Raw genomic sequence first — 22,470 nt, 5'->3', positions numbered from 1 at the left:
TGGCGCTCCCCCGCGGCTCTTAACCTGTTAAATCTTACTGTCAATCTCTCGCAGCGACACTAATACGCGTCAAAAGGGACGTGTCACTCCACATGCCCATCGGCATGCTGGTGACACGATCGCGGGGTGTTGATGGGTTGACATGACAGCCGAGGACTGCTCTTGACCCCCGTGCCTGTCATTTCGATCCTCCTGTGAATGCCGGCCCAAATCTGGCGTTCATAGGAGATCGTGATTTCTCTATACATAGATTTCTCTTAATGTGCGAGACTCTGCCGTATTCCTCACATGTGTGATCCCGGCCTAACCATGATTTTTCACCCATTATTTGTGCTCCCCTACCTCCAATAATATTAATGAATGACTTGGCTCTGCTTATCACATACCACCGGCGCTCGCAGGCAGTAATATCCCCCCCACACGCACAGTCTTTAATGGCGACAGTGAGCATGCCCTAGCTGTCAGACAGGGCAGGTAGCGGATGTCTCTTGTGATTCTGCAGTGCCAACTTCCGTTTTATTCTTTCTAGACAATTGGACCAAAAATCACAGACGTTCCCCACCAATTTACCGTAAGTCGGCCAAGCCCCTACATGCACACAACCAAACTCAACAGATCTTGGTCCCTTAGATTAGATAAGAAATAGAAAAGGGTTAAAGGGTTATGCCCTTCTCAGGCATTTATGACCTATAAACGGGTCTCATCATGAATGCCTGATAGGTGCGGTTCTATCACTCACCCCTCCTATATGCAGACATGAGGCTTCCAATCCCCTATTATATGCAGATCAGTTGTATCATGCACACCTTACAGTATATACAGACAGCAGGCTTCTCACCCCCTCCTTATATACAGACAGCAGGCTTCTCACCCCCTCCTTATATACAGACAGCAGGCTTCTCACCCCCTCCTTATATACAGACAGCAGGCTTCTCACCCCCTCCTTATATACAGACAGCAGGCTTCTCACCTCCTCCTTATATACAGACAGCAGGCTTCTCACCCCCTCCTTATATACAGACAGCAGGCTTCTCACCTCCTCCTTATATACAGACAGCAGGCTTCTCACCCCCTCCTTATATACAGACAGCAGGCTTCTCACCTCCTCCTTATATACAGACAGCAGGCTTCTCACCTCCTCCTTATATACAGACAGCAGGCTTCTCACCTCCTCCTTATATACAGACAGCAGGCTTCTCACCCCCTCCTTATATACAGACAGCAGGCTTCTCACCCCCTCCTTATATACAGACAGCAGGCTTCTCACCCCCTCCTTATATACAGACAGCAGGCTTCTCACCCCCTCCTTATATACAGACAGCAGGCTTCTCACCCCCTCCTTATATACAGACAGCAGGCTTCTCACCCCCTCCTTATATACAGACAGCAGGCTTCTCACCCCCTCCTTATATACAGACAGCAGGCTTCTCACCCCCTCCTTATATACAGACAGCAGGCTTCTCACCTCCTCCTTATATACAGACAGCAGGCTTCTCACCTCCTCCTTATATACAGACAGCAGGCTTCTCACCCCCTCCTTATATACAGAGAGCAGGATTCTCACCCCCTCCTTATATACAGAGTGCAGGCTTCTCACCCCCTCCTTACATACAGACAGCAGGCTTCTCACCTCCTCCTTACATACAGACAGCAGGCTTCTCACCTCCTCCTTACATACAGACAGCAGGTTTCTCACCTCCTCCTTACATACAGACAGCAGGCTTCTCACCTCCTCCTTATATACAGACAGCAGGCTCCTCACCTCCTCCTTATATACAGAACAGGCTTCTCACCTCCTCCTGATATACAGAGAACAGGCTTCTCACCCAATCCTTATATACAGAGAGCAGGCTTCTCACCCAATCCTTATATACAGAGAGCAGGCTTCTCACCTCCTCCTTATATACAGACAGCAGGCTTCTCACTCCCTCCTTATATACAGACAGCAGGCTTCTCACCCCCTCCTTATATACAGACAGCAGGCTTCTCACCCCCTCCTTATATACAGACAGCAGGCTTCTCACCCCCTCCTTATATACAGACAGCAGGCTTCTCACCCCCTCCTTATATACAGACAGCAGGCTTCTCACCTCCTCCTTATATACAGAGAGCAGGCTTCTCACCTCCTCCTTATATACAGAGTGCAGGCTTCTCACCCCCTCCTTATATGCAGATAGCAGGCTTCTCACTCCCTCCTTACATACAGACAGCAGGCTTCTCACCCCCTCCTTATATACAGACAGCAGGCTTCTCACCTCCTCCTTACATACAGACAGCAGGCTTCTCACCTCCTCCTTACATACAGACAGCAGGCTTCTCACCTCCTCCTTACATACAGACAGCAGGCTTCTCACCTCCTCCTTACATACAGACAGCAGGCTTCTCACCTCCTCCTTATATACAGACAGCAGGCTTCTCACCTCCTCCTTATATACAGACAGCAGGCTTCTCACTCCCTCCTTATATACAGAGAGCAGGCTTCTCACCCCCTCCTTATATACAGAGAGCAGGCTTCTCACCCAATCCTTATATACAGAGAGCAGGCTTCTCACCTCCTCCTTATATACAGAGAGCAAGCTTCTCACCTCCTCCTTATATACAGACATCAGGCTTCTCACCCCCTCCTTATACACAGACAGCAGGCTTCTCACCTCCTCCTTATATACAGACAGCAGGCTTCTCACCTCCTCCTTATATACAGACAGCAGGCTTCTCACTCCCTCCTTATATACAGACAGCAGGCTTCTCACCTCCTCCTTATACACAGACAGCAGGCTTCTCACCCCCTCCTTATATACAGACAGCAGGCTTCTCACCTCCTCCTTATATACAGAGAGCAGGCTTCTCACCTCCTCCTTATATACAGAGAGCAGGCTTCTCACCCCCTCCTTATATACAGACAGCAGGCTTCTCGCCTCCTCCTTATATACAGACAGCAGGTTTCTCGCCCCCTCCTTATATACAGACTGCAGGTTTCTCGCCCCCTCCTTATATACAGACAGCAGGTTTCTCGCCCCCTCCTTATATACAGAGCAGGCTTCTCACCCCCTCCTTATATACAGACAGCAGGCTTCTCACTCCCTCCTTACATACAGACAGCAGGCTTCTCACTCCCTCCTTACATACAGACAGCAGGCTTCTCACTCCCTCCTTACATACAGACAGCAGGCTTCTCACCCCCTCCTTATATACAGAGAGCAGGCTTCTCACCCCCTCCTTATATACAGACAGCAGGCTTCTCGCCTCCTCCTTATATACAGAGAGCAGGCTTCTCGCCCCCTCCTTATATACAGACAGCAGGCTTCTCACCCCCTCCTTATATACAGACAGCAGGCTTCTCGCCTCCTCCTTATACACAGAGAGCAGGCTTCTCACCCCCTCCTTATATACAGAGAGCAGGCTTCTCACCCCCTCCTTATATACAGAGAGCAGGCTTCTCACCCCCTCCTTATATACAGAGAGCAGGCTTCTCACCCCCTCCTTACATACAGACAGCAGGCTTCTCGCCTCCTCCTTATATACAGAGAGCAGGCTTCTCGCCCCCTCCTTATATACAGAGAGCAGGCTTCTCGCCCCCTCCTTATATACAGAGAGCAGGCTTCTCACCCCCTCCTTATATACAGAGAGCAGGCTTCTCACCCCCTCCTTATATACAGAGAGCAGGCTTCTCACCCCCTCCTTATATACAGAGAGCAGGCTTCTCACCCCCTCCTTATATACAGAGAGCAGGCTTCTCACCCCCTCCTTATATACAGACAGCAGGCTTCTCACCTCCTCCTTACATACAGAGAGCAGGCTTCTCACCCCCTCCTTATATACAGAGAGCAGGCTTCTCACCCCCTCCTTATATACAGAGAGCAGGCTTCTCACCTTTTCCTTATATACAGACAGCAGGCTTCTCACCCCCTCCTTATATACAGAGAGCAGGCTTCTCACCCCCTCCTTATATACAGACAGCAGGCTTCTCGCCTCCTCCTTATATACAGAGAGCAGGCTTCTCACCCCCTCCTTATATACAGACAGCAGGCTTCTCACCCCCTCCTTATATACAGACAGCAGGCTTCTCGCCTCCTCCTTATATACAGAGAGCAGGCTTCTCACCCCCTCCTTATATACAGAGAGCAGGCTTCTCACCCCCTCCTTATATACAGAGAGCAGGCTTCTCACCCCCTCCTTATATACAGAGAGCAGGCTTCTCACCCCCTCCTTATATACAGAGAGCAGGCTTCTCACCCCCTCCTTATATACAGAGAGCAGGCTTCTCACCCCCTCCTTATATACAGAGAGCAGGCTTCTCACCCCCTCCTTATATACAGACAGCAGGCTTCTCACCTCCTCCTTACATACAGAGAGCAGGCTTCTCACCCCCTCCTTATATACAGAGAGCAGGCTTCTCACCCCCTCCTTATATACAGAGAGCAGGCTTCTCACCTTTTCCTTATATACAGACAGCAGGCTTCTCACCCCCTCCTTATATACAGACAGCAGGCTTCTCACCCCCTCCTTACATACAGACAGCAGGCTTCTCACCCCCTCCTTACATACAGAGAGCAGTAGTAGCTTACTCCAGGGTTCTGTGTCCACTGTATTTCCAACTTCACCACATTTCAGCATTAGGCCGGGGTCACACTAACCGACGCAAAATACGGTCCGTAGTTTACAGGCGTAATACGGATGAATGACCCCCAAATAGTGCTCCGTATGTCATCCGTAAGCAAGGTGTGGTCGCGTATTTTGCGCATGTGAGCATCCGTATGTAATCCGTATGCCGAGATTTTCTCGCCGCCTTGCAAAATGGACATATAATGGAGCCCTATGACAGGGTTTATAACACAAACCAAAGAATAGATATAGACACATAGAATGCATATATATATATATACACACGTCATTGAGACACACATATATATATATATTTCACAGAGTTCTGACATAGCAGAATAGCCGCTAATTCAATTGCCGGCTTTTGTCAAATCATTCCCCAACCCGACATGAAATGACACATGGTTTACATACAGTAAACCATTTCATGTTTTTGTTTTTATGTCTTTCATTAGTAATTAGATGAGGGTTGATGTGTAAAATTTTGGGAGGTGTAGGTGTTCATTTAAGGGGTTAATTCGTTGTAAATAAATGTGTGGGCTCCTGCGGTAATCTGTCAATGCGGGAGCCCACACATTTACACCTACACCTCCCAAATTTTACACATCAACCCTCATCTAATTACTAATGAAAGACATAAAAACAAAAACATGAAATGGTTTACTGTATGTAAACCATGTGTCATTTCATGTCGGGTTGGGGAATGATTTGACAAAAGCCGGCAATTGAATTAGCGGCTATTCTGCTATGTCAGAACTCTGTGAAATATATATATATATGTGTGTCTCAATGACGTGTGTGTGTGTATATATATATATATATATATATATATTTATAATGTATTCTACGTGTCTATATCTATTCTTTCGTTTGTGTTATAAAACCTGTCAGTGTGAGTTTACTGTATAGCGCACTGAATTGCCGGCTTTTCTAAAGGACACCGGGTGCGCATTTCTCACAAGTCACACATCTGGTCCGTGTGTAATGCGTATTTTTAGCGCACCCATAGACTTGCATTGGCGTATTACGGGCGCAGTACGCTGACAATCGCAGCATGCGCACGGAGCGTAGAATACAGATGAGAAATATATGGCTGATGGGAGCTGTCCCATAGAGAATCATTGGTCCGTGTGTAATGCGTGCTTTTAACGCCTCTCACTCGTCCATATTCCTCTCTAGTGTGACCCCGGCTTAATACAACAATCCTGATCAACAAGTGTCATCTACATGTTGTGAGTAAGCATGCAATCCATTTTCTTTTGAACAAGACTGATTGGAGCTTTTTTTTTCGGGAGTAAATGATGAGTTCAGTAGGCAGGGAGGAGAAGTGGCTCATAAGTGCAGAAAGAAGCTTTTTTTTTCCTGATAAGCTATATTTACAAAGTTTTATATATTCACCCGTACTATTTATTTATGTGACGTATGTTTAAACAACAGCGACCAATTAATTTTTCCTATTGTTGAATCGTGTATTTAACATGTATGTTACAGATATTTTAGTTTTAGGTTACTGATGGTTCTGAAACAAAATATAGTAAAGTATTAAATCTGAATGTAATGTTACCATAAAACACTTTCTTTTTCTTTCAAGATATTGCTGCAATTTGACACTCACTTGTTGAAACTGTCAAGAAATCGGCATGGCCAGTCCAGAAACTACATGTGGAGAGAAAATGAATGAACTACAGAAGCGGATAACCTCTGTCATGGGGACGGTCAATAATAACTCCAAGGTTCTTCTTTTTTTACTTCTTTGACTATAGAAACTTTAATGAATGTTTTGCATTCAATGACCAGTAGAAGGAACTAAAAGGGGTTGTTTGGACTGAGTGACTTCAGACTTGTAGCCTATGTGGGACTGCGGACTTGCAGCCTATGTGGGACTGCGGACTTGCAGCCTATGTGGGACTGCGGACTTGCAGCCTATGTGGGACTGCGGACCTGCAGCCTATGTGGGACTGCGGACTTGCAGCCTATGTGGGACTGCGGACTTGCAGCCTATGTGGGACTGCGGACTTGCAGCCTATGTGGGACTGCGGACTTGCAGCCTATGTGGGACTGCGGACTTGCAGCCTATGTGGGACTGCGGACTTGCAGCCTATGTGGGACTGCGGACTTGCAGCCTATGTGGGACTGCGGACTTGCAGCCTATGTGGGACTGCGGACTTGCAGCCTATGTGGGACTGCGGACTTGCAGCCTATGTGGGACTGCGGACTTGCAGCCTATGTGGGACTGCGGACTTGCAGCCTATGTGGGACTGCGGACTTGCAGCCTATGTGGGACTGCGGACTTGCAGCCTATGTGGGACTGCGGACTTGCAGCCTATGTGGGACTGCGGACTTGCAGCCTATGTGGGACTGCGGACTTGCAGCCTATGTGGGACTGCGGACTTGCAGCCTATGTGGGACTGCGGACTTGCAGCCTATGTGGGACTGCGGACTTGCAGCCTATGTGGGACTGCGGACTTGCGAATCCTCACATCATGTTGGCTCAGGGAGTGAGCGGTCATGCAAATGCAAGTGTGCGATTTCGCCACATTCCAATTAGACTGTGTCTGGCCTCACTCAATACAGTTGCATTGAGCGATGACGTGCACGTCTAGTCTGCACGTGACCCCATGTATGCAAATCACATACTTACGGTCATGCACTCGCAGCTCCCGGCACCGGAGAATTCTCACAGTGCACAGTGTGAGCAATGTGATGATTCACAAGTCTGCAGTCACATAGGCTACAAGTCTGTAATCACTCTAAGGCCGGACAACCACATCAATTATGAGATGTAAGTGGAAATGAAGAGGATTTTGTCATTGTATTCAAAGCTCATTTATACAAGTATCATGTATATCAAGCCTGTGCGATACTGCACAGGAGCCATGTAGCTCCTGAGTATGAGCGGAGCATATGTTGCCCTAAAGGCTCGGTCAGACTGCATATTTATTATCTGTTGTGGCTTATTTTGGAGAATTTCTTGATACATACACATCCTGATTAAACACACTGTACCATGGCTTATGTAATTTGACAGAAAAACTCTGAATGACATTGAGGGCACAATTTCTGTGGTAGTAACTTTGGAACGCTTCAACGTATCCCAGTGATTCTGAGATTGTTTTTTTGTGACATATTGCGCTTCATGATAGTGGTAAAATATTCTCGATTATAATTTGCGTTTATTTGGGGAAAAAAAGTAAATTTGTCAAAAATGTAGAAAATTTTGCAATTTTCAAACTGTTTAAATTTTTATGCCTTTAAATCAGAAAGTTAAGTCACACAAAATAGTTAATAAATAACATTTCAGGCATGTCTACATTACATCAGCACAATTTTTGAAACACAATTTTTGTTTTTGTAAGGAAATTAGAAGGGTTGACCAGCAATTTTTCTAATTTTTCCGGCAAAATTTACAAAACCATTTTTTTGGGGACCACATCACATTTGAAGTGACTTTGCGGGGCCTACATGACAGAAAATACCCAAAAAGCGACAATATTTTAAAATCCATACCCCTCACACGCCCAAAAACTACATTCAATAAGTTTATTAACCTTTTCGGTGCTTCACAGGAATGAATTAAAAGTGTAATGGAAAAAATTAATTAAAATTTCACCTCTAAAATCTTGATTTAGCCCCAATTTTCTCCGTTTTGCAAGAGGTAATACCGAAAAGTGGGACTCAGTTTGTTACCCACTTTCTTATAAGCACGGCGATACCCCACATTTAGACAAAAAGTTCTATTTGGATAAACAGCAGGGCTCGGAACGAAAGAAGCACAATTTGAATTTTGGAATGCAAATTTGGCTCTATTTGGAATAGATTGTCATATTTGCAGAGTCTGTGTGGTTCAAGAACAAAAGAAAACCACCGTAAATGTATTTTTTGTAGATTTATACCCTCTAATGTATTTATCTAGGAAAGTAGTGAGTAGTTTCATACCGTTTTTTATGCAGTTAATGCTACACAAGTTTGAAAAATCACAATCTGCATTTTTTTCACTGTCACTTTCATAATTTCTTTATTTGTAAGTTCTGAGGAACACCCCTCAAATTTTAGTGTATGCGTGGTAACCTTGGTGAAGAAATGACGTCAGTAGTTCCCAGGTAATTTTACCCAGAATGCCAATTGTCTGGGGGGCAGTTTGGTGGGTTTATTTGGTGGTCTCTACCGTCAGGAGTTAGAAAGCTGCACGTGTACCGTGTTGTGGTGTCGCACATTTTGTATAAGTTGACACTGTGTTTGGCGCGCTTGGAGGAATAAATTGACCGATTGACAGACTGCCCTTAAAACTCATTAGAGACTCGTCAGCTGCAGTATTTTGCTCTGGGGAATAGGAATTTAGAAATGAATCTTTTACGGAGGGAAATTAGGGTTCTCAATTTGTTAAGGCAATTGTAGTTGGAGTCATTGCGCAGTAGGAACGGAGAGTGAATTTTTAAAATATACCCATGTTGAGGGTAGGGTCCAGAAAAATGTTTTTTTTCACGGACATTTGTGGGGACCCATGAACGGGAATCAAAGGATGTGGGTTTTTGGGAATTGTATTGTCGGCCATGTAAAGTGGTTTGGTGGGCAATTTGTAGGACTTCTGGGGTAACAACAACTTGGAAAACATTCAAAGGGGCTAAAATTGGTGACATCTAATTTTATTACAGTGGCTGCTGAAAAAGGGGGAATTTAAGGGGAAAATGCATTGTCGGGACACCACAATGGAGGTGGGACTGAGGAACGTGGCCCTGCCTCAGGCGCTTCAGCAGTGACTGACCCCGCTATCATCAGGGTGTGGAATCACGTGGAGGAAGAGGAGTCGTTGCTGTCTGAATATTGTTCTACTTCAGAAGCAGATTTGGTTTCACACCCAGAACTGCTGGAGCAAAGCGGGGTGTACGCGGGCTATTGTTTTATTTTATACAAATGCCTAACAAACAAAAAATAACCTAATCTAGCACTGGTAGATCTAACGTAACTGTAGTGATTTTTATTTTTTTTATTTTTATTTTTTTACTTTCGAACAAACCCCAACGCTCGCTAAAGGCAAAGAAAGGAAAAAATAAAAATTCTAAAGGAAAAAAAAATTAATCTGAGTAGCGGGATGACAAATATTAGGCTTTTGATCACTGTGATTGGCTCTATCGCAATGATCAAAAGTCAGCAACCAATAGAAAAAATCCCTATTGTTGCTGGGTGCTGGCCATTGCTCAATACGCCCGCCATACGGAGGAGGAATGGTGTCTTTGTTTCCATGATGGGCCTGGGCTCATTTCTCTCTCCCCTAACATATTAGATCCTGTCAAAGGAGAGAGAAATAATTTTAAAAATGGACTTTTATTTATTTTTTTTTTAACGTGATCATCGTTATTCAATTAATGACAGAGGACAGAAAAATAAAACCCAGCCCTGATTGTTCTCCAGGGTCTCCGCTACCCCTCGTAACTGAAACACCAGAGATTTTCCGACGCTGGGGAGGCGCTATTCACTTTTTTCTCAGCGCCATTAAAAAGCGACATTGAGGAGTAAGGCCCCTTAAATGTCACTGTTAAAAGGCGCGTTGTTAACTGATTAAACACCGGTTGTAATGTAACAAAATAGTTTAAAAGCCAAGGGGGTGAATACTTTCACAAGCCACTGTAAACCCTAAAAGGGCAGGTTCCACGGGTAGATATTGACCTCTCACTGGCATTAAAACTTAGTATGTTGACAGTAAAGGATATTCAATGACCGGCTATTGAGGGGTTGAGATTTAGTCTGCTTAATTGTATATTGACTGGGATTTGGGTTTAATTGATATTCAAATATCCCTCCCAGGTGATATTTTCTGCTCAATACAACTGTGTTCTTTCCTGACATATGATGTGCTATTATGTCAGATTTTAGGTCCCTGTTCTTTTTATGCAGGCTCAGGAGCTGAGCTTGCATATTTCCCAACCGATGATGGCTGTGCTACACAGCCATCATCTTTTAACCGCAGCAGGTGAAACTTAGCGCTGCCTTCTGCTGTTAAGTTCTGGAATGTTGCTGCCTATCTCAGTCAGTGGCATTTTCAAGAGCAAGATTAAAAGCTGGCGATTGTATGGGGTGGGCCGATGGGTTGCCTTAGAAGCCAACCGCCTACTGAAGGCTCCCCCGACATGCCAGAACAGTTTTCCTGTGAAGACTAATACTACGGTATTGCAGTTATAGTACAAGAGATTGGATGATCACAGGTTAAAGTTCCCTAAGTGGGCTAAAACAATAATGTAAAAATATGTGAATTCAAATCTCCACAATTTTCTTTCATTAAAAATAATGAAATAAAAAAAAGCTGAAAAAAGTAAACCTATGTGGTATAGCTATATCCAGAAAAGTCTGATCTATCAAAATTTAAAATTAAGTCAGTCGACAGAAAAAAAATTTGAAACCCCAGAATTGCAGTTTGTCGCAACACTGCAAAAAAAATACAGTAAGTGGCAATCAAAACATCAGAGGGACTCTCGTGGTAAATAAAATAAAACATAAGCTCACATGCAAAAAACAAGCCCTAATGTAGCTCTGTTGGCATTACCATAATTATACGGAGCTGGAGAAACCTATTGTCAAATCATTTTTACCCCACAATGACAGTGTAGTATGTGTGCCGACTAGGGGGGTGGTCCCTTTCGGCTGAGGAACAGACTGGAGACAGACGCAGTAATCCGTTCAATCAGGTCCACTTTATTGGGTGTCTTCTTTGACATCCACAGCAACACGACAGCTTCTGCACATTTGCCCGGGTACCTATCACCTCCTCCTACTCCTGTTGGCGATGACCCCCTGGGTTCTATCACTGTGGCTGCCGATAGGCCCACGGCCACAGCGCTTCCCCCGACCGAGTCTGCCCGCTGCAACACTTACTACCCCTTCGGTGTCCAGCCATCCGGTACTGAAGGCCTCCTTTGTCCTGCATCCTTCGTTCTGCAGCTGTCCTGTCAGGGCCACCCCCGACTATCCGTCTCTCTCTCCTGTTTTCTCCTGAGCTCTGCTGTCTTCGCGTGAGCTTTTCTGTCCTCTGTCGCTCCCTAATAGAGAGTAAATCTGGGACTCTCCTTCCTTTTATCCCCTTTCCTGGGAATTCCCCTCCTTATTCCCCGGAACTCCGCCCACCATGACTTGGCGTATCCTAGCTTCAGCTGCTGTTAGATTCCTCTTCTCACTATCCCTATATCTCCATCTAGTGGCCAAAACCCAGTACTACACCGTGTCTCATCAATTCTAGCTGTTGTCCCACATATATATATATATATATATATATATATATATATATATGTCATAGTAAAGCATTGTACACATCACATTTTACATTTACTCTCCTCAATCAGACAGGTCCACATATCAGTCCTACAACAGCAGAGAAACAAAACCCCAGAAAATACAGTTGTAGACTTTCATTTTTTTTTCGCACTTTGGAATTTTCTAATATTGTTTTCCAGCACATTGAATGGTAAAATGAATGGTGTCATTGAAAGCTACACGTTGTGCCACCAAAAACAAGCCCCCGTAACTATATAGAGGGAAAAATAAAAGGTAATGGCTCTTGAAAGAAGGGGCGGTATGCAAAAAATGGGAAATAAAAAATTGTTCTTTGTTTTGATTTGGCTTATTCCAAACTGGAGAAAGTTTGTAAATTTTGCTAATCGGCCTCCCGTAATTTGCACTGGAGGGTGAATAATTTTGATTGCAATTGTAACACATTACCTGTAAAAACATTCAGCTGCTATATTAGTATTCTGCACATGTACCATTGAGGAATCAAGCACTGTAGAATTGCAGACTCGTATGCTTTCAGGTTCATTATCTGAAATAACTGCTTCATTTGTAAGTACTGTAACTATAATGCAGACTATTCGGGACTTGGAGAAAAAAAATCGCTGACTGTACTTATACGCTCTCCAGGCTGCATTAGATACTATGTAAGAGGTCATTTAAACCTACCAAATGCATTTTTTTGATATCCGGATCTAAATGCACAAATCCTTTAGTCCAGGAGTCCTCCATTTGTAATTTTTTCCTGTTCAAGCACCTTACAAAAAACAGTCCAAAACCTCAAAGGCTCCATGTATTAGGCTGTGTGCACACGCTGCGGATTTTGCTGCGGTTCCGCAGCGGTTTTGGCCGCTGCGGACCCGCAGCAGTTTCTGCTGCGGTGTACAGTACAATGATTCCCTATGGGAATCAAAAACCGCAGTGCAGACGGTGCGGAATTTTCCGCGCGGATTATCTGCGGTTTTCAATCCGCAGAAAGAATTGACATGTCAATTCTTTCTGCGGATTCTCCTGCGGTTTGCCATCTCCTCCATTGAGGAGATGAAAAACCGCAGGGCAAAACCGCAGAGCAATCCGCAGGTAAAACCGCAGGTCTTTTGACCTGCGGTTTCACCTGCGGATTGTACAAAATCCGCGCGGATGAATCCGCACCTTTTCCGCAGCGTGTGCACACAGCCTTAGGAACCAAATGAATCGCCCAATCCCAAAAATCTCTTACAGTACCATTAAGTGGCCTTACACAGATAAGTCTTACAGACCTGCGAGTTGCAGATGTGTAATACGCCACCCGTGGCATGCCGTCTGTCCATATTGTATCACTGTGACCTGCATCCAAAACGTAAAAATGCCCATACACTTCTAAATTTGAAGTTAGAGCATTAGCGGGGATTTTTATTTACTGACAGATATTTCCGCTTTTCTTTTTTGTTGTGGTAGTGCAGCAATATTAGTCTGAATTTACTTCTTAGAAACTGATGGTAAAATTAAAGGATCACTCTTGTTTTTTTGTATGGTCCCTTTTACCGTGGTCCTGTAATGGTAAATGTAGTATATGTATGTCTTTATGATCATATGGCCGAGTTATCATCATGCTGGGTAATGATCGGGAACAGAAATGGCCTCTAATCTCAGCTATGTACCCCTTAGATCCAGCAGTCAATGGTGACCATAACATCTAGGGGGTTTTACAGAGAAATGATCACTCTCATGGGTTGTCATAGCATTTGGGGGTCATATGAAGACCACAGTCTGTCATCTTTTGTACACCTGTTAGGTCATAAAATGAAGGTAAACATAAATAAAGCGCCACTCCATCGTCGTTTTATTTCACTGCTGAAGTGGTGCTTAAAATCTAAGTCCCTTGCCCCCTGTCTGATACTCAGCTTCCGGTGTTTTCATTTGTTTTCGCCACAGCTCCTGCCGAATTCTGCAGTAAGTGACCCAGTGTTTCATGGAGTGGCGTAGAGGTCACCAATCAATTTAAGTCTATGTGAAAAAAAAGATTTACTCAAGGGTGGATAAAAAAGTGCCACAAGATAAGAGTAGAATGTGCAGCATGAATGATGATACAATGATGATACAATGATAAAGTAATAAAAATAATAATAATAACAAATGGCAAAAATTTTTGTGAAAAAAATGCCTTTATTAAAATATATTGGCACAACAATTAAGTGCATTAAAATTATATATATATATATATATAATCATAAAAAAGAAAAAATAATAAAATATAAAACCACATATGCGGTATACTTATGTATATTGGAAAACCCGTTCCATAACAAGAAAGGCTTAATTAATAATACAGGTAAAAAAGTGCATAATTAAAGTGACACAGAAAAATAAATATACATTAATAGATGTGCCAAAAGTGCAGCTGTGCAAATAAGTAAAAAACGCCCTAAGGCGTGTGCTATTAAACCAAAAAAATACCTGTAAGCCAATGACCGCAATGTGGATAATATAATGACGCGCCCCGACGCGCGTTTCGGAAATAAAATCTTCTTCGTCAGGGGGTATCTATCCCCCTGACGAAGGAGATTTTATTTCCGAAACGCGCGTCGGGGCGCGTCATTATATTATCCACATTGCGGTCATTGGCTTACAGGTATTTTTTTGGTTTAATAGCACACGCCTTAGGGCGTTTTTTTACTTATTTGCACAGCTGCACTTTTGGCACATCTATTAATGTATATTTATTTTTCTGTGTCACTATAATTATGCACTTTTTTACCTGTATTATTAATTAAGCCTTTCTTGTTATGGAACGGGTTTTCCAATATACATAAGTATACCGCATATGTGGTTTTATATTTTATTATTATTATTTTTTCTTTTTTATGATTATATATATATATATATAATTTTAATGCACTTAATTGTTGTGCCAATATATTTTAATACAGGCATTTTTTTCACAAAAAATTTTGCCATTTGTTATTATTATTTTTATTACTTTATCATTGTATCATCATTGTATCATCATTCATGCTGCACATTCTACTCTTATCTTGTGGCACTTTTTTATCCACCCTTGAGTAAATCTTTTTATACACACCGGATGGTCTGCCATCCTTTTCTTGGGAGATTGGTTCAATCACACTTTTTTATATATTTATATCTTTATTTATATTAATGTGATTATTACACTTTATATTAGTATTTTGTGTGTTTGTATTTTTTCTCCTTGTCTATTCTCTTAAGTCTATGTGAGTCTAGTTCTGGCTCTCATAGACTTGCATTGAGTACTTGTAACGTAGCTGATGACATCCGGCAAGTCAGAAGATGGCGCCGAAAAACGGTGAAAAGGCCGGAGGGTGAGTACATGACTGGGGGAAAAACAAAACCCGCTGGAGTGGTGCTTTAAGCAAATTAGTCACAGGCCCCCAAGCTATAAAAATGTTCATAAAACCTTCCAAAAATTCGACTAAAAATCAATCAAAAAGTTGTTAGCATCTGAAAACGGTGCCAACATATTTATAAACTCATCCTTCAAAAACAATCCCTGATAAATGGCTTGGTCGACATAAAGTTAAAAAGTTATGACTTTTCAGGTTTAGTTAAATAAATGTTCCCAATTTTGTTTGTTTTCTAGATTTGTGAAATTCTTACAAACAAAACACTCAAAGACATAATTTTTTTTAAGTGTTTTTATTGTGCAAAAGTGCTAGAACAAAAGGTAAACTTTATTTGTGCCACTGAAGTATTGCCAACCAGCTAAATAACGTTTACAAGTCAATTGTACTTCATGGTGAATGGTGTAAACACAAAACCCAAAAATTTCAGAATCGGTTTATTTTTCATTTCTCTACCAAATTAAAATTTAGAAATGTTTTTTCTGTACATTAAATGTACAATTAAAAAGTAAAAAAAAACTGCAAAAAAAGTCCTCATATAACTATTTTAGCTGAAAATTCTTCCTGCTTCCTCCATTTCCATTATTCACCGATGCACCATATTCGGAAGGGAGGAAGATCTCTGTAGAACTTGTGTTGCCTATTCAATATTTTGTTTTCTATTGGAAGACGACTATAAAACATCATTGAAGAAAAACTTTTTCTGCATTGTTTGTTTTCAGTGGCTTTTTATGTAAAAGGAAAAAAAAAAACACTTTAAAACATTTTTCCAGGAACATTCCATTTGCCAACTTCGACCTCTCTTCCTTTTGCTGTGACAGTGCGTATAAAACAGTAGGATGGGGAAAAACTGATAAGACTTTTATTGCTTTGCTCTGGTAAAGATGCAGTTTGCATCAGCAGAAACTTCTCCCCATTGCTTGTTGTGAGAACTTGTGGAATTTCTAAAGTGACCCTGCAGGGCCACGGCAACGAACCTCCCTTGAGTGATCTGGCCTGGTGAACCACTCCCCATACAGGGAGCGTCGGGGGCAGGCCCAGGGGAGACTATCGCCGTGACAGCTGGTACCCAGGGATGGACAGAAGGAGACACAAGTGGAAGACTGGACGGACTAGCAGAGAGGCTGGCAGCAGGAACCGGAGACCACAGGGGAGACTACTGCCAGTCCGGTGGAGAGAGGCTGAAGAGGAATACTCTGGAAGGGAATGGCGACACAGGAGGAGACAGGCACAGGCTGGAGCAGGCGAGCACTAGGAGAGAACACAGAGAGGGACTTAGGTGAGGACTGTGGGAAAGGTATCGCAGCAGCGCAAGACAGGTCAGGTAGCCGGAGAGCAGGGAAATGCAGGGAAGCGTGGGGCCCGAATATTAAGTGAAGCACAAATGATAGTCAGGCACAGTCTAGAGGAAGAGGCTGCCTGATATGCAGAGTGCACCGCAGGACTTCCGGGTCAGAGTCCTCCTGGGTCATAGAGAAGCCGGGAAGGAGCAGCCGCGGTCAAGCAGGGAGATGTGCGCGTGCACCGCCGAGTCCAGTGTGAGAGACTCTCTCGCACACCCGACGGGACCCAGGAGCCGGTCGCGAGACCAGAAGAGTGGACACCGTGTGACACGCATCAGCTCCGGGAGCACGCCGGGACGCCGTGGACAGGTAAGTATGCCGGGGCTCGGGGGCAGCGGGGAAAGCGGCGTGACAGTTGTTGATTGATTGTTTGTTGTTTTTTTTTAATGAAATATATGCAAAGTGAAGCCACACCCTCTCTCAACAAAGTGTCTCCCCCCCGACCACTTTCTTCTTTTTGTTTTTTTAAGATTTGTTTTTACATGGCCTATAATCCCATGCTACGGATGCCACATGAGGGAGGCTAGATAAACGCAGTATTAGTAATACTAGTAATTATACAATGTTTGAGTCGTCATTATTATTATAATTGAGTGTTTTGCCCCTTTAAGTGTTTCAGGTTAAGTTAATTGAGATGAAAAGGACTAGAGTCCTAAAACGAAAGCTATTTAAGCAAAACAGATATGTAAGACTATGAGATGTAATGATGGTGATTATTGCAATTAATCTGGGGAAACTGAATGATATAAGAGCTATGAGAAAACAGTTTTCAAAGGATAAAATTCCTGTTGGTTGTGGAGTGATGCAAGGCAGCCGTAAAGAGAGGAAAAAAAGTCTTAATTACGTATTTTTGTAAATTTGTTTCTGAAACTTCTTTGTGCTGTCCTATATTTGTGGATTTTACCTCTTAGAGCTCATACTCACATGCGAGAAACTCGGACGAGTCTCGCACATCAATACCCGCCACTGCCGCCGGCACTTGGATTGGAGGGTTCAGCTTCATGTATTTCTCTGCAGTTTTCCAAGGGTAAAATTGTTTGAAAAGTAAAAGTTAGAAATATTAAAAAAAAGATCAAGAACATAGTTGTGGAAAGCTTAGTTGATCCCACTAAAGTTCTCCTGACACCACTCCACATAAAGCATGGACTGATAAAGCAGTTTATGAAAGCTCTTCCGAAAGAGAGACTTTTAAGTACCCATATGCCAAGTTCCAGGGACTGTCCAAAGCAAAACTGAAGGAAGGCATTTTTGTGGGTCCTAATATTAAGAAACTCATGAAAGACGACGTGTTCGAAACAAAAATGAAAGCTGTTTAAAAAAGGGCTTGGGATTCTTTTAAGTAGTGAAGACATTTCTCATCATCTTTCCTCCATCTCACAGATCTTCCTTACCCGACCTAGCTATAACAATTAATGACATCACGCTTTCCCCAGTAGCGGAAGTCCGCGGCCTCGGAGTAACCTTTGACTCTGCCCTGTCCTTCAAACCGCACATCCAAGCTCTTTCTACCTCCTGTCGCCACCAGCTGAAAAATATTTCCAGAATCCGTCCTTTCCTCAACCCTCAATCTACTAAAATGCTTGTGCATGCCCTCATCATCTCCCGCCTCGACTACTGCAACATCCTTTTCTGTGGTCTCCCTGCTAACACCCTCGCACCTCTCCAATCCATCCTTAACTCTGCTACCCGACTAATTAATCTCTCTCCTCGCTACTCCTCCGCTTCTCCCCTCTGCAAATCTCTTCACTGGCTCCCATTCCCTCAGCGTATCCAGTTCAAATTACTAATACTAACCTACAAGGCCATCTATAACCTGTCTCCCCCATATGTCTCTGAACTAATCTCCCGATACCTTCCCTCACGTAATCTCCGGTCCTCCCAAGACCTCCTTCTCTCCTCCACACTTATTCGCTCCTCACCCAACCGCCTCCAAGACTTCTCCCGAACTGCCCCTATTCTCTGGAATTCTTTTCCCCAACAAGTCCGACTATCAACCACAATTGGATCCTTCAGACGGAACCTGAAAACCCACCTCTTCAAGAAAGCCTACAGCCTGCAATGACCCCGCTACCTCCTCTCTCACCACTACCGGTGATATCACCTGGTTGAAACACCGAAACTGCTGCAACCAACCTACTGTCTCCTTTCCCACCATCCTGTAGCATGTAAACCCAAAAGGGCAGGGTCCTCTCCCCTCTATATCAGTCTGTCATTGTTAGTTTGTTTACTGTAAGTGATATCTGTAATTTGTATGTAACCCCTTCTCATGTACAACACCATGGAATCAATGGTGCTATATAAATAAATAATAATAATAGGGAAAAACAAAGATCCAAAGTTTAAGTCCATCATGAAGAACATGCTGAAATGTTTCAAAGCCTTGGGTTGCCTGATGAATTTGAAGTTACATTCCCATTTTGGACTACGTTACTGAAATCCTTGGTGCTGTTAGCGAAAAGCGTGGACAAAGATTTCATCAAGACATCAAGGAGTTGGAACAATGATACCAAGATTTATGGGACGTGAATGTGGGGACAGTTGCTGGATTCTTCACAGAGGAGATCCGCAGGCCTTCTATAAGAGAAAAGGTGTCAAGAGAAGCTTTGAAGAGAAAAGGAAAGGCACAAGAATTTCCAGTAAAGTTTCAGAAAGGCAAGCCCGGACGCCTGCCCCAAAGGGGCTACAGGGAGGGCGCACATGACTAAGGAGGGATGCTAGGCCTGAGGGTTAGTGAAGGTTAAGGTGTAGTGCTTTTGTGTTTGTGGGGAAGGTGTGGGTTGGAGCTATGGGGCTTATGGTGCAATGTGAGTTGGCAGGGAGTGGTCAGTAGTGCTTTGTGTTTGTGGGGAAGGTGTGGGTTGGAGCTATGGGGCTTATTGTGCAATGTGAGTTGGCAGGGAGTGGTCAGTTGTGGGATGGCGTTCTTACGGTAATTTGCTGGTCGTGGCTGCCCTGGGGCAGTTTTAACAACTTTTGTACGTAAGGACTGGTGGGTTCTCACTGCGGTTCTTTAGGGTTGCCGATTGAGCTTTTGGCAGACTGTATCGGGTGGTATTTGTTACAGCCGTTGATTGCAGCTACATAGGAGTTTATTATACAGAGTGGATAGTTTTTCGTTACGATGGGCTAGGAGGTTTATTCTGGGTGCAGCTGGTCCTGCTTTGCCTTCTGGGTATACAGCTCTCCTTAGAGTCTTTTCTTTTTGGGTGCCCCCGGACGGGGGGGCCAGGGTGAAGTGTTGCGCAAGGATGATGCAACATTTGAGTTGGGTAACCCAGCGTGTGCTTTACTGGTCTCAGGGGTCCTGGTTGGTGAACGGTTTGTTTATCCTGCGGGTGTTGTTCCATTTGTCAGGAATTCTGTATAGAGCATGAGGCAGGACATGTTGTTTCGATGGCCGTGTGAATGGTCTCCCGCGTGGGTGTAGCCCGTCCGGCAATACATGGCTATGTCATTTATTCCGTTATGCGCACTTGTCAGGACCGGCTGGTATTATGGGGACACGGTTGTGGTGCAGCGCTGCTGCGGGGGAGGTGTACTTTAGGTAGTGGGTGAGCAGGTTGCAACTATAACATTACTTTCATTAATGTCGGGCTGGTGGTACACTGTGGCAGGGGAAGCTAGTGCGATGTGCATTGACTTTTAATGATTCTAAGGACCTGGTAATCGTCTGGGGCTGTGCTCCGTTTGGGGGTGCTTTTTGCGGTGCTTTAAGGCTGAGTGGTGGACAAGCATTGGGCACCGGTGAGTGCAATGTTTTGGCGGATGGCCCGGGTTTATGGTGTCTGGGGTTTTCGGGAGACGTGATGTGTGTCTGAGTTTTCCTGGACTTCAGGTGGTGTGGAGTCGCTTTTCTTTCTTTTGTGAGTAGTGTCGAATCCGCAGTTCAGTGGGGAATGGGTGCGGAGTACATCTCACTTTTGGTAAGAGGGTGGCAACAATAGTGTTGTGATTCTGGGTTCGAAGTGCACAGGTGATGCACACAATTAATTCGTTCCGGGTCGTGGTGATTACGGGGTGTTTTCTAGTTGGGTGGATATTTTAAGATAGATGCTATCACGCAGGGTTGACGGGACCAACAGCGTTTTGGTACTGCACGTGTGTGGTGGAGACTTGGTCGCTGGGGCGGCAAGGGGTTTGATCTGAGACATCGGGCCTGAATGCTCCTGCCTGGGAGCCATGCTCGTGTTGTTGTTCATGACTATATAGTGGGGCACGTTTTTCAAGAATCTGTCGGAGGTTGGGGAACCAGTGTAGGTTCCGTTGTTACGTCTATAATGGTTGGCTTTGATTATTATCAGGTGGAGTGCAATTTTCTGCCTGGGAGCCGTGCTTGTGTTGGTGTCCATAGGGGCTCCTGTTTGGAATGACTACATAGTGGGTTTTACTGGGCACATTTTCAAGAATCTATCGGAGGTTTGGGGAACCAATGTAGGTTCTTTTGTTCACTGCAATAATGGCTGGCTTTGATTAATTATTAGGTGAAGTACAATTTTCGGAGGCGCCTGCAATGTTGCGGTCTCAACGAGGCAGAGGCGGCGGCTCAGGTTGGGGACTGGTCGCGCAGGCGGTGCATAGGATTGGACGATGCGGTTGGCTAGTTGCAGGTCTTGGGTGTGGCTGACCTTGTTGTACTGGTATTTTGGTGTAGGTTGGCATTGTCAGGTCTAATGGGGATCAGTTTTGATCGATTGGTCTTGGTACAGAAACATTGGTTACTCAAGCCGCAGAGTCGGCTCGGGTTGGGGTTTTTTGGTGGTGGTACTCGCACGTACAAGGTGTCATACGTGCTCGTGGTGGCGGAAAGGAGGGGGGTATTTGAAGTCAGTGGATTGCACAAAGAGCGGGGGGGTGAACCCAGTGCAGGAGCGGGTTACCCCTGGTGGTGCGATGGTATATTTGGTTAAGGTGGGTCCCAGCTGTGCTGGGTCACAGCGGGACATGTTAATGTGGGACCCTGCTGTGTTGGGTCACAGCGGGGCATGTTAACGTGGGTCCCTGCTGGGCTGGGTCCCAGCAGGACATTGGTTGGGCAACACTCGGCTGGGTGTCCTCGAGCCGGTGTGGTGCGGCTGAGGGCACGTGGTGGAGCTGGTGTTGCAATCATGTACAATGGACTCTTCATTTACCCCCCCCCCTCCTTTTGCTGGTGGTTATGATTATGGAATATTTCTACGTTTATGGCTAAAATGTTATTGCTTGTTTGGTGTTAATAAACGGGGCTGCTGTGGCCTTTTACATCCAATGTCACGCAGTCGTGTCTTATTTAAGTTAAGAAGGGGTAAGTGTGGGTTTTGGGAGGGGTCATTACAGTGAAGCCGTCAGTCAGACTTTCCTAAGTCATGAATGTTCATATAATATTGTGTACAATTTTGGCTACAATAAAGATTTTTCTCTCGCTTATATGTAATTTCATGTGCGTTTTGTGCAAAATTCATATGTGATGCTTAAAAACAGAAGTGTTTTTTGAAAGTCGGGCATAAGCAAGTGTAAGAATCAGTTATTGGATTTGAAACAATTTTCACAAACCCAAATTTTGCATACCTGTGTAGTTATCATTTTTGTTATCTGCTTTTTTCCATGTTGTTGTAGGTGGCCGCCTTTATGAACTCCTCTGTTGGACAGTACTTGGATGAGCGTCCATTTCTCTCCTTGTCACTCCTGGTCTTTATTGCACTGTCCGCTGTCCCTGTTGGCTTATTTCTGACTGTAATTGCCGGAACGGCAGTGACTGCCTGCCTTGGGGTGATAATTTTGGAAGGTAAGATACATTTTAGGTTTATTCTAATCTTTTTTTCTAAACCTGTATTAGGCAATTATATATATCTTGGTAATATATTTTCCTACTACAGAAATTGCCAGAGGTTGAGCTATAGGAGTACAGAAGAAAT

At 44.2% G+C, this 22,470-nt stretch overlaps 1 protein-coding gene across 4 annotated transcripts in view; it reads left to right on the top strand.

Annotated features, from left to right (window-relative positions):
- Window positions 1–22,470, top strand: part of LDAF1 (lipid droplet assembly factor 1) — a 63,768-nt gene that overhangs the window by 26,781 nt on the left and 14,517 nt on the right. For all 4 annotated transcript variants that reach the window (XM_073543027.1, XM_073543026.1, XM_073543025.1 and 1 more), the window contains 2 exons: window positions 6,194–6,335; window positions 22,172–22,340. In XM_073543027.1, coding sequence (XP_073399128.1) covers window positions 6,243–6,335; window positions 22,172–22,340 — 262 coding nt within the window. In that variant the 5' untranslated portion in view covers window positions 6,194–6,242. The remainder of the gene's footprint in view (window positions 1–6,193; window positions 6,336–22,171; window positions 22,341–22,470) is intronic.

This window comes from Dendrobates tinctorius, unplaced genomic scaffold, assembly GCF_039654945.1.
Source record: "Dendrobates tinctorius isolate UK_male_01 unplaced genomic scaffold, ASM3965494v1 ptg000129l, whole genome shotgun sequence".
In the NCBI taxonomy this organism is placed as follows: Eukaryota; Metazoa; Chordata; class Amphibia; order Anura; family Dendrobatidae; genus Dendrobates; species Dendrobates tinctorius.
Note: the sequence above shows the minus strand (reverse complement) of the source record. Positions and strands in the feature narration are given on the sequence as shown.